The sequence below is a fragment of the Buceros rhinoceros genome, unplaced genomic scaffold (assembly GCF_000710305.1).
Source record: "Buceros rhinoceros silvestris isolate BGI_N320 unplaced genomic scaffold, ASM71030v1 scaffold6486, whole genome shotgun sequence".
Lineage (NCBI taxonomy): Eukaryota > Metazoa > Chordata > Aves > Bucerotiformes > Bucerotidae > Buceros > Buceros rhinoceros.
This window is the reverse complement of record NW_010417997.1, coordinates 22,559-35,725: the sequence shown is the minus strand read 5'-3', so window position 1 is coordinate 35,725 and position 13,167 is coordinate 22,559. Positions and strand designations below refer to the sequence as shown.

The following is a 13,167-nucleotide window of genomic DNA, read 5'->3' as shown; positions in this document are numbered from 1 at the left end:
CACGTAGGAAAAGTGGCGAGTACGGGTGGGATGGTTCGTTGCGTCCTGCCTTTAGGGTATTTAAACCTGCAGGAGTTTCGCACTGTGACCCGGTTAAAAATTCACCTTTTGCTTTCTCAAATAATCATGCACTGCAAAATGGATTTTAAATTCTGCTGGCTCTGGTACCGTGATGTTCTACAAATAACCATTAGCATCAACTAATGGATCCAAGGGTCTCTCCTCAAAGCTAGGGCTCCTCAAGCTATCAGCTCCTACAGTGACAGCAGCTTCCACAACGCTTCAGGCACAAAAGCATCTTTCCGTAGTTCCCAAAAGGTTGCTGGAATCCAACCTTTAGCAGCCTTTATCGATGGGTAGGAAATCAGTGACCATCAGCTGAACAGCTGTTGCCTTTAAGCACCACTGGTTGCCACCGTCATTGATGATAGGAAGAAGCGTTAGCAGAGCTGTTAGGTCTAAACTGGACAGTTTTTAGCAGCTGCAGGGGTAGAGCTGCACCTGCTGGGGTTTTCTTTGGCTTTTTTCTGAAAAGACATTTTCATCTATCGTTGGGATTCATGATTAGAGACACAGGGCAGTGACCGCGTTCATCCTATGCGTAACCCTGTTTTCAACAAAACATACTGGTTTTGGAACAGAATCTCAACGCTGTTGGGAAAACAGTTACAATATGCTTCCCCCCCAAAGGACTGAAGGATTCAAAGCACAAGTAAGTTAATAATTGACACATCACGGAGTGACTTTGTCATTACTTACAGGTCGAGCCAAGCCCTATTTAGTTACAGGAGTTATCCCTGAATTTAAAAGGAGCAGAGGAGCTTGGTGCTCCGGTGATGCCAGATTTGTAAAGCTCAAGTGTGTTTTCTGATTTTTGCATTGTAAGCGTGCAGTGACTGTTGTCATTTCTCAGAGGTGGCGTTTCAAGAAGCGTTAGGTGGGAATTTCTTTTTTTCTAAGGCACATGGGGCTGCATATGATGGTACTTTCATTGTGTAGGGTGAGATGTAGTGAGGATGAGGCTGTTGTGCCCAGGTGTTAACATCTGCTGAGTCTTTCCTTGCAGAAAGTTTGGCTACAGTGTAATGAATAAAAATGCAGAGGAATGATAAAAAGCAACAGGGTCTTTTAGTAGAATTCCCCTTACTCTGGTGTATACAATGAAATACAGTGCAATTTTTATGGTAATTAATAATTGTTGACAAATTGTGGGTTTTCATCTAGTGCTCCTTCAGATTTTTCATTAGTACAATTTAATTATTAGACTGCCTTCCAAAGTAAAAAAAAATTTAAATAATTAGATGATAAGGAAGAGTGTGCTGGTTACTCTATCTTCTTTGTAGGATGAAGTCCTGCTTGCCCTATTAATTCCTAGCTGATAAGCTGCGACTTAAAAAGCCATTTATCTGCATAGACATAAATACGGGAGTTCTTGAGTTGCACACAGTGCAAGACAACTCCTTTTTAAAAAAAAAATACCCTTTTATGACTGTATTAGAGCGCATTTTCAAATTGAAAACATGGAAATAAATAGTATTAAATGGATTTTCATGAAAATAAGCCATGGATATAGTTTATTAAGTAGCGTACTCAAACCTCTGTAGGTACAAACCTATCTCTAATACCAAATACCAGGATCATACTCTACTGTGACAGCACTTGCACGTGCCTTCAGCTCTCAGACATCCCAGCCAAGCAAAAATGTTGCGAAAGGTTTTTAATCTGTGCGGTAGGAAGCAGTATTGATTTAACAAGACAGCGGGAGTCACAAGTTCTTGTTATTTGCATGTTCCGAGAGCAACTGAAATCACCTGGAGATGTCACCCTGCATTCAACCTAGTTTCTGTTTCGGTACTAAGGGCGTTCTCGTGATTACCCGACGGGGTTTCATAAGCGTTCTCTGTCCCTCTGGCTCCGTATCCGTTGCCCTCTTCTCTCTTTAGCTTCCCACAGGAAAACCTACACCGTCCCTCCTGTCCAACTTGTTAATCATACGCCTGACCTCTTCAGTTCATGCATGCAGTGCACTGAATTCCGGTGGGATGACCCTCAGGTCTGGGGTGAACGGGATTCAGCTCGAAGGGCAGGACAGAATTTACAAATGCTTCTGGAAAACACACCACGTGTACGCTCAGTGTCAAAGTTTCTGAGTTCAGTGGTAGATAAGTCAGACTTCAAACACGCAAGGGAGTTCTAGTTACACTGAGCAGTGATTATTTAGTTCACTTCTAAAAGTGGTTTTGCCATCTGCCACCTCCATCTTTTAGAACAGGGATAAGGGGTGAACAGAAAGATCACAGACGCCACGAGTTAGAAACAAACCCTCTTTTATTGAATTTTGTACTGTTACACAATCAAAAAGAAATACAGTCACAAGTGTCAAAATGTTTCAAGAGAAATATCAATTGCAATACGTTGTACTTGGTTCCAAAAAAGAATTCCATTAAAATAGACCACTTCTCCATGAAAGAATACTGCTATTATTCACAAAATCTACCATACTGTATAAATCCAGTAGCAAACCCTTTAACTTTTTGGTAACTTGGCAAGCCTTGCTCAAGGTAAACAGGGAAGCAGAAGGAAAATGACAACTCAGTTCTTGAATTTGGATCAAAAATCACCATTCTCCAGAATGGAGCTTTCCAGGGAGTCAAGTGCCTAATGGCCAATGGTATTTTTAATGAAAGCTGGACATGCAGCTTGCACGAGTTCCCATGAAAAGGGTCTTCCTACAAAGTACTCCTGGCCTGTGAAGTGTTTACTCTCATGCTGGACAGTTACAGTTTGGATATCGTGTGTAAGTCCAGTGACAGTTGAGCGAGATGTGCGTTCTGTTCAGCAGCAGCTGATCAGTGGGGACGGGAACAGAGGGTTAGCCTCAGGCAGGGCCAGCCTGGTTGACAGTGGTCAGGCACTCACGGCCTCACGACTGCCACCTTCCAGAGCACTGTGCAGCAAAGGAACGGGTTCATGCAGCAGTGTCACGGGGGAGAAAGCTGGCCAGCGCATACTGGTGGACCAGCCCACGTTTCTACCTTTAGCTACCGTTGTTTAGCTGTTTAATTAAACAGCTCTTGAAAGAACAGAAAATTACTATTAAATATGCTGTAGTTTAATCTGTAATCACCAGACTTCTTTGATCCTACACTTGTATTTCATTGGAAGCAGAGCTGAACAATTCACCCTAAGTAAGCTCTGAGCTCTTTAAATTGTCACCAGTGTTATACGTAAAGGTGTAAAAGTTCTTTCTGGCCTTAATCTGTGATTCTTTAATTCAGTTATTACTCAGGGAAAGTTTAATGTGTGTACACAGACACACGGGAAAGGAAACTTAGTAGTGAATTGCTTCGGTTTCAGACGAAGATTTTAAAGGTCACCACAGTCAAAGCTGATCTCACTACAGGGGAGGGAGATAGGCTAATGAACAATTCACCCTAAGTAAGCTCTGAACTCTTTAAATTGTCACCAGTGTTATACGTAAAGGTGTAAAAGTTCTTTCTGGCCTTAATCTGTGATTCTTTAATTCAGTTATTACTCAGGGAAAGTTTAATGCGTGTACACAGACACACGGGAAAGGAAACTTAGTAGTGAGTTGCTTCTTTCTGGCCTTAATCTGTGATTCTTTAATTCAGTTATTACTCAGGGAAAGTTTAATGTGTGTACACAGACACACGGGAAAGGAAACTTAGTAGTGAATTGCTTCGGTTTCAGACGAAGATTTTAAAGGTCACCACAGTCAAAGCTGATCTCACTACAGGGGAGGGAGATAGGCTAAAAAGGTTGTACTTTGGACTCCAGGCTACCATAATTTATTCAGTATATTACACCTCAAGATCAAGTTTCTGGAGAACAGGCTTCATGACTTCTTGGGAGCTACAGCTGTAGTTCTTTATAACTACTTTCAGGTAGTCATGATTTACGATGTCGTCATAAATACTGGTTTAAAGATTCCTTTACCCTTTAAAAACTCATCACTGTTGTTGATAAAAACATCAATTAGACTCAATATATAAAAATAATAATTGACTTGACTACTGCTGTAGTCACGATAACCTTCTGGAAGGTAACTTTGTTATTGTCCTCAGTTTATCATTTCCACATGATCCAGCATGTTTCACATGCAGAAGGAGGTAACTGGAGTTTCTTCTTTACTAGTGAAGAATAAATGCTCCAATGTAGCACCTCAACATTTTAAAAGGTAGCAAGTCAGCAAAAAAATTATTGAAAACCACTAAGAAAACATTTAGAAAGTAACATATTCTAGATGCTTGTCCTCTAAAGTAGGTTTAGAATCACCGTGTATTCCCAGAGTCCAAGAAAAAAAAAAAACCACAAAAAAAAGAGCTAAAAGGTACTTTTAGATTTTGCAAACTCACATCTGCATGTAGCAAAGCTCATACAAGGCCAGAGCAATTAGTTATTTTTCCATGCATTCTTCTCTAGGAGGTTGGGTAGGGTTTTGTTTGGTTTTTTTCCCTAAACCAATAGAGCTACTGCAGTTCATTCCATTAATTGCTTGTTTCAGTCACTTTTACCAGGACAGTAACAAAATGCTGAGCCTTGTTGTTATGTACAATAAAAAATGCGAGAAGAGGGAAGATTCTTTGATGAATGGCTCATTTACATCCCCAGCCGCAGTCATTAAGAGCGGAGATGATTGCAGGGGGCTCATAGCCATAAGTCATGTGGGTCACTTATGTTTTCCTTCTCTTTCTAACATGGATTTTTCTCTATGAAAATTCACTGCCCTCTTGAAGTACATTGAAGAGGAACCGACAGATCCAAACAGATCAGGCTCCTCCTCAGTGAGGTCAAGGGAGTAACAGCACATTATCAGGCAGGACGGTGGGAAGTTTCTCTTGGGAGATGGGAAGGGATAACCCCTTGCTGGGGCAGTAAGAAAAACAGAACCCCCTTGTGTCTTTCACATGTCTACAGGACTCTCCTCACTATCTCACAGAAAAATCACGTCAGTGAAACAGGAAGAGTAATTTTAGAAAACAGGTTAAGCTTATGTACCATTACATTGATTTTTAAGGAGTCAAGAGTCCAATGAAACCAAAGTTTCCACAATAAAACCAAAAATAATAATAAAACAAAATAATTGTGACACTCCACATTAGAAAAAACTTCTCAATGTAAGAAATCTAAAATAGTTTGAAGAATGCACAGAGAGTATCTTGGCCATATTTACACATTGCAGGGTTGTATCAGTAGCATCATGGTTTGAGACAGCAAAATGAAAAAAGTCACATAGTCAAAGTTACTGAGTCAACAGCACAAGAACGTAGAACAAGCTTTACCATCCAGTACCAGCTTAATTTTCTAATTGTGCAGTTTTGAGATAAAAACCCATCTTTAACTGATCACTCCTGTGAATTTTACTTTTGCCTGCTTTCCAGTGTTACCTTGATCAAGCTTCCAGAGACAAGCCTTTAGCTGTTTGTAAGGAAGAATCTTTCCACTCTGAAGTCACACAAATATGCTGTCTCCTCACTTTCAAGTTTGCTAACTGGTGCGATAACAGATTGAGAAGTTTAACATCTTTGGCAAGCGGTAGTACAACACTGTCTAGGAGACTTCAGTACTGAATAGGCTCAAATAATTAACGTGGAGATGTTACAATCAAAGTAAGGAAGCAGTGATTTCCAATCAACCCTAAGTTAAAAAGGGAACACGGATGAACAATAACCACTAACAAAAATATAAATTATCTCGTTTCTCTCAGATAACACACTCCCCAAGGGGGCCTGGTCCACATATAGTTTATTGATGTAAGAAAACAATACAGTTAGTGTTAGATCCAACCACAAAGAGCAGAAGAATGAGTGAATGAAGGTTTTGTACAGTACATATAGGAAAATAAGATGTTTGTGACAACTATATATTTCTAAATAAAAAGGCTTCTAAGTATATTCAAGTTATTGAAATCTACATGAAAACATATGGATGTTAATAGCAACAAGGTGCATAAAACCAAAACATCAAAATATTGAGCAACTCAATGATGTACTAGATAAAACTTTGCTAACAATGCAAGATGTTTTACAATCTGCTTGAAATATCACCTATACCACACAGGGTAAGCTGAACATTTAGATTTAAGATCATACACAATATTAGCATTAACTTCAACAACTACAGGCAGGGATTTTTTTTTTTTTAAAGCTGGCAAAGTGACTACTTTAAGAACATCAAACTCTCTCTAAATTGAGAACGTATCCAAATAAAACGCTGCTAGCCCTTTCCAGATAAAGCCTTTCCTTTGACTAACCATTCTCCTTGAAGTCGAAAGCGTAAGACAGCATTTGAGAACAATTTATATTACAGTGTGATTAAAATAATGACATAATCCAGGGTTTAAACATTATTTCATAGGCAAACAAAAGAGGATTCTTCTTAAAAACTAGTTTTTATAAATGCGTAATATATTGCATGAGGAACTGCTGGTATTTTTTAAGAAAATATATTGTGCGATTGTGGCTACAATGCACCGCTGCAAAGCATTGTTGTTTCTTATAAAAACTATTAAAATAAAAAACGTATTTGAACGTAAAGAGTAAGAGAGCACAAGTCTTCCAACTACCTATGAAGAACAGGATGGGAGTATTGCCAGTTTTTCCTGTGTTGACATTTTACTAACGGTAAGTTTTGGTGACCAATTCCCCAGCCAAAAAATAAATACTTTTTTTTTTTAAATCAGGTGCATATTTCAAAGCTGCTATTGCAAGTGTGTTTTAAATGTAATGGACTTAAAAGTGTATGTACCAAAGAATTATAAAAACGCACTATAGTTTGAGTTACTGTTACATAAAGAACATATTAAAAAGACTGTCAAAATAAGTAGAAAGGGGATCAAAACTGAACTAACTGAATTAGTGCAGTACTGTAGCCAGGCTTCTAAAATCAGATATAGAAAATATAAATAGACTGCTTTAGGTGATGATTCACCAGTGTCCAAAAAAGGAACAAGTATTGTGAAAGCTCAGTTAACTTGATCCAGAGCTCTGAGCAGTTCTTCACCCTGTAGCAGGTTTCTGTTGCCTTGTATGGGAGCGTTTACTTCGCAATCGTAACTCGTGAGCTGGGGTAGTCCGCTCTCGTCCATCGACTGCCCTAGAAGTTTACTTGCTATGTCTATAGAGGGAGGGGAAGGAGAAAAAGTGCACTTTATTCACAATGCTTAAAACTTTCCTCCCAAGCTGTTCATAAAGGAGGGAAGTTTGGGTATGTTTTTGTCACTCGGCTCTCTTTCACACAGCCCCTCTCCACCCCGTGCTCCCCGTGAGGAGATACCAACCAGTTGATAGTAGAATGATTGTCTTTTGCTCCACACCATTATGACCGTTTGTTTTGCATCCCTTTACACGTTTCCAAGCAAGTGATGCATTGCCTCCATGGTCACCTGTCTGCTGGCATAAAGACCCCTAGAAAGAAACAAAACACATCTTCTGTATTCAATACCGTATCTTTCTGGCCCTCCTCCTCCCTCTTCCAAACAGTTCCTGTCACTCAGTACTAATGTAGGCATCGTTACAATTTAAAGTTGACTTCATTGAGAACTTGGGGATCAAGGTATTTCCAAGTACACTGGCCTTGAAAATTATTTAAGAGAAAACTGAATCAGTTGGAGACCTTAATTCCTTTACAGAAAACAATTACTAAGTGCTGGTTATCATCAGTTACCATGGCTCAAGATGAGCATGTATATGTACACATACACACCCAGTTAATTACCACTGCTCTTGTGTGAGTAAGCATCAGGTTTTCACTGGAGTCTTTAATGGTTTTCTGCACTGGAATTAACAGTGTAGACAGGAGACCGAGGGACCCTGGTAGGTCGATTCTATCTAAATTAAAGATGTAAATTCTGCTTGCACTCCAGTGAATGCCACCAAGCCATCTGACCCAAGTCTTGTAGGGAATGCTGTTCTAAGCCATTCTGTTGCAGACGTGGCTCCTTAGCATATTGTTTTGACTTCAGCATAGACGATCTGGAGATTAGAAAGCTTTTAGAGGGCTCGGTGTAATTAGGGTAAGTAGGAAGAAGCTGCTACTGAAACAGATGGGATGGAAGGAAAACACTCCAACTTAGTATCAAGTTTGCTACAAAAAGTAGTTGAATCTGCAAAGTTTTGGTTATTAGTAGTACTGACTGCTGCAAAAGAGGAAAAGGCATTTCAGAACACTGCTGTTACCCTGAACACTTAATATAGTGAAGAACATATGTTTCCAGGTTCTAAAACATCTGTGCAAGTCAAAAGGACAGTTGCATAATAGAACAACTTGGATTCAGAAGCTGCATTTCATGCTAAGGTCAGTCACCTACACCGGTGCTGGTTTATTTTTTTACTGTGAATCTGATTCAGCCCTAAGGAAGATGCAGCTCCTGTCTTTCTCCATATAATGATTTAGATAATTATTTAATAATCTTACTGTAACACATCTTGCCCTTCTAGAAAACTGAAGTAGGATTTTACTTTGGTCTTCACTTATTTTCACTCTTTGCAAAAGAAGACCCACTTCTTTACAGCTAAGAAGTTGTGGCAAGTTTTTGCACAGTTCCAAAGCACCATGTATTCTAAGCCTAGGTTTAACATGATTTTTCTTCTGTGCATATGCAAGGCCTAGTTCATTCTATCTGAAATTCACTGTGGATGAAAAAAGCCAAAGAACAAAAGCACTTGCTTGAAATAACATCACTAAGACTCAGCTACATGAAAAATTCAGCTTCTGAATGCAGAAGCCAGCAAAATATTTATAAACACTTCTGTCAGATACGGCAAAAAGTAGAAGGTTTAGCAAAGGATGATGTTTGAACTTACAAGCATCGAAAAGGCACTGAGCATAGAAGCCTGAACAGTATTACAGTCGTTAATACAGAACTGCTTGTGTTCTGTGTAATTAATGACATCCCTTGCTATTCGGAGTATTTTACTATCTGACAGCTGTAGCACAATCACGTGAGAAAGACAACAGAAGGCAGTAACAGTTCCTGCAAAGCTGTGAATTCTTACAGGGTTATTAGAAGCAACAGAACAACATGCATGAAAATGCAAAGCATTTAGCAAAAGAAAACAATGGCATAGTTATGATTTTTTTAATTAAGTCTGCTTGTCTCATAGAAAAAATTGACATATAAAAGCTCTCAGCTTGTCTAAAGGAGAGCAGTGATAAAGACAGTCTACAGTGATTTTTCTCTTGCCTAAACCAGAATGTGAACACAGGAATAATTCACAGTTCAGAAGAAAAATAAACTTGCACTCTAAGATATGATGGGTGACTACACTTAGGAGATGGACCACTAGAGAAATAAAGAATCTCAAAGGCTACATTGCAGTAGAGGAACTAACTGTGCAAAACTTAAGAAGTGGGAATTTGCAATGAAGGAAAGGGAGAGAACAGAGAGAGAGAGAAGAGTATGGAATGGCAAAGCTCAAGATTTCAAAATAGTAAGAACTGACAGTAAAAGATGATTATGGAGCTAAACTACCCTTCCAAAAAATAACAAGCTGGACAGCCCCAAAAAAGTGACACAAATCTAAGAATACCTAAGAAGTTTCTTTTGACTAGCTAGGACAGATGATGAGAAGCTACTCACAATCGCACACACTAAAGAAAGTGTGCGTGAAATTAAAATGGTAGTAATATACATTTGCTACATTTTGTGACTTCTACTCCCTTATGGTTCAGATGGCCTCATTATCTGATGAACTAAAGGAATCTCAGACTCTATGGAAAGATGAAAGCAGAGAGAGAAGCATAAGAACACTATCCCCAGTACTGACAAATATGAAAATAGAGCTTGAATTCAGGTGAAATAAATACAGCAATTATAAATTCAAAGGTGATGTCTCACACTTGTGCATACTCTACTGAAGAACATCTATGTTCACAAAAGAGTATCTTTCACCTAATCAAGAAATGTGCTTGACTACAGAGGGCACTTCTGCAACAGCTGACAGTAAGAAAGAACTAAATCAGAGTATCTGCATATACGTGGGAGTTTCACTATCGAACAGTTACCTCCAATCCCAAGGTTCCACTGCAAACCAACAGCTCAACTCAGGAGTCTGCACTGATGCCTTGTTTCAGAAATTGCAAGGTTAAAAGTGAATATGTTAAAATGGTAAAACAAAACTCACAATTCCAACTGCCTGAAAAAGTGAACCATCATGTTCCATTTTTCGTTTTCTCTGAGCATTATGCAAAGCTAGCATCTTTGGATTTAGTTCTTCATCCATTGCAGTAGATCTAAGAAAAATTGATTCAGGCTGTTAAGACGTTTCTACTATCCTCAAGCCATTCTTTTTTTGTGGACACATATACAATATCACAGAACTGAATTTACGAACTATACTATTTTTCTTTCATGATCAACTCATTTCAACAGTCATTGTCTGTGAGCATAGCAAATGTTAGCGTTTACTCTTGCTGTGAAGCTCAGAATGAGTTAAAAATTATAAAGTCTGCAGAAAAACAGCATAAAAGTTCAGCAATTTGCTTTCAACAGAAAGGGAGGGAAGGGTTAGGAAAAGTCTGTTCTGAGTATCTCCATGTACAGATAAATTTTGTACGTATCGAGAGTCAGATGTTTGACTTTGTGGAGTTTTCTATCATGATATATTTCTACTACATATGCCACACTCCATCATTATGAAATACAGCTCGTTTTAAAAGCAGTAATTGTGCCACACAGACTGTAGCGGTCTCTTACCTCAAAGTGGACAAGAAATGCACCTTTTGCGAGGGTGTAACTACTTGTGAATTGCCTACTGCCTTCTTTTAAGGCCACAGTCAGATACAAGTGCAGAAGAAAATGACGAACACAGCTTGAAGAACACAGTAGCTGCCCATTACATAAGGTGTTTACGCAACAGCTACTGCAAAACTAACCTTAGGGAAGCTTACTATAAAAAAACCAAACCAAAACAAGCTTGTTCGAAACGTCCAAATTTAAATGTATCGATTTTTACTTTGGAGCAGAATGCTAAAGACGACAGAGGCAGTATTTATAAGTGTGTTATATGTAATTTCTTGAACAGATACTAGGGCTTAAGCTTTGCTTGTAAAATACCTTTTATTCAGAGTGACTGTTAGCACACTGGGCGCTCCTGGACAAGATTTTTCCGTCTGATCCAACGTTCCTTTTCCTGCCCTGATGGGAGATGCCGTTCGACTCCTGTTTCCATTGTAAGGTGATGCTGGGGCACTACTCGTTTCATTGATTATGTGGACAGGAGAGGAAGGAACAATTAGCGTCTTCCCGTCATCCACACGTTCTGTCACTGGTTTTACTTCATCAGCAGTACTGGATGGTGTCTGAGTCTGCTGAAATATGGTAATGGTGGCTGCGTTTTGAGAGCCGGCAGAACCGCTTTCCAGTGGAGATAGCTGATCGAAGGATCGCAACTGGAAGTCATCATCCATTGGGATGTAAGGAGCCAACATCTCCAGATCTAAATCAGTTTCCTGGAAGAGACGAGAGGTAAAAACTGTAAATAGGTAAGAACCTCTCAGCTATGGCTTCATTAAGGCTCTTCCTTTTACCAAATCCTTACAATATTTTTTTGCAATTTATTTTTATAAAAATATTACATAAAAGAGGAAGGAGGTTCCTGAAGATATTCTAAGAGAAAGAGAAGCACGTTGAGAATACGTATCAAGATGATACAGAGTTTTAAGTTAATGTACATTACCTGGGTAGAGAATGGATTTTTTGCTTCTGTATCTATTGCAAAGAGTTTCTCCACTAATTCCAGTTTGAATTCATTAGCCATATCATTATCCACATGAAAGCAGTAGTCGTTGGGACTACTGGGCTGTGAAAACATTTCGAGCGCAGTTTTAAGTTTCTGCCATGACATCATTTTGCATCGTATCTACAGATTTGCTGAAAAAAAATGTTCTAATGCAAAAACTAACTCCAAGCTACAGTTAACACAAAACTAGGATGGGAAAGGAAAACCCGTTTATCGGTACATGTTCAAATCTACCCCGCTTGGGAAGCGCACGATCAGCTGAACCTGCAAGCAGCCCCTACTGTAACGTACTGCAAGTCATTTGCTGTTCAGAGAAGTTGTCTCTGAACCATTCTTTTCTAGAAGGACCAATCCCAAGCTCTGATTTCTATCAGGTGCTATTGCATGCATTTGCAAGACTCACTTTAATGAAAAGATAATTCTTGGTTTGAAAATTTATCTTTTTCATCAGATCGTGGCATGAGTTTACATCATAACACAGAAATAATTTCCAATTCCTGTCTTTGCTGCATCCTTCACCAGATTTGCTCCAAGCCCCAACAGCACGTACAGTTTAATGACAGCATATCCAAATTGCGTAACTAACCTCGGGTGAACTTTGGCTGGTACTTGCATCAGAAGGGCTGGTTGGTTGCTCTTGCACCTGAGGCATGGTAAAAGAAAGTTCGAGTGGCTCTGTGTTTGGCTCCAGCTTTAATACAACTTCTCTATTGAGTGCGGGATCAGCATTGCTACGAAGTGGCTTTGTGGTTTCAGAGGCAGGTAGTGGGGACATTGCCATATTTATATTCTGCAATTTCTCACTGGATGAGGGGAGCATTACATCGTTATACAAAGGAACTTCATCACATTGTTGTTCATCAGACTCTATAAAAATTAAAAGAAACCATCAACCTAAGTAACAATACCGTGTGTGTCTACGGACCTCATTAAATTTAAACAGCAGCTAAAGTACCACTAGGCAAGTGATACTAGGAGGTTATTTTTCAAGATTTATGTAAAATACTAACTTTACTAATTAGCATGCTCTCTGATTTAAAGGCACACCCACCATTACTGCTGAAATCTAGAGAGATAATTGTGTCTCCAGCAGCTGGGGCCAGCACAGTTAAAGCATCTGGTTCCTGTTTCAGTTTTTCAAACAGGCTGTTGGTATCATCCAGGTCATCTTTGCTGAATAGTTTGGTCATTTTCATATCAGGAGACTCCACTGGTTTCAGCATACACTCAGTCTGTCCCAGGGAAAAAATCAAGTCCTTTTGAACAATTCCACTGTCAGAAAGAGAAGAGGATGTCTGTTAACAAACAGCTAACAGGAATAAATTCAGGCTTAACAGTTTTGTAAGTTGAAAAAAAAAACACCAACAACCCAAAACCCCCAAAACCAACCACCACTACGCTCCCC

At 39.2% G+C, this 13,167-nt stretch overlaps 1 protein-coding gene across 1 annotated transcript in view; it reads right to left on the bottom strand.

Annotated features, from left to right (window-relative positions):
* Positions 1-5,521: 5,521 nt before the first annotated feature.
* HIF1A (hypoxia inducible factor 1, alpha subunit (basic helix-loop-helix transcription factor)) overlaps positions 5,522-13,167 on the bottom strand; it is a gene marked incomplete at its 5' end in the record, with an annotated part of 15,589 nt that continues 7,943 nt past the window's right edge. Inside the window, 7 exons of the mRNA XM_010138358.1 lie at positions 5,522-7,137; positions 7,301-7,427; positions 10,146-10,254; positions 11,078-11,472; positions 11,700-11,822; positions 12,349-12,629; positions 12,814-13,034. Coding sequence (XP_010136660.1) covers positions 6,986-7,137; positions 7,301-7,427; positions 10,146-10,254; positions 11,078-11,472; positions 11,700-11,822; positions 12,349-12,629; positions 12,814-13,034 — 1,408 coding nt within the window. The remainder of the gene's footprint in view (positions 7,138-7,300; positions 7,428-10,145; positions 10,255-11,077; positions 11,473-11,699; positions 11,823-12,348; positions 12,630-12,813; positions 13,035-13,167) is intronic.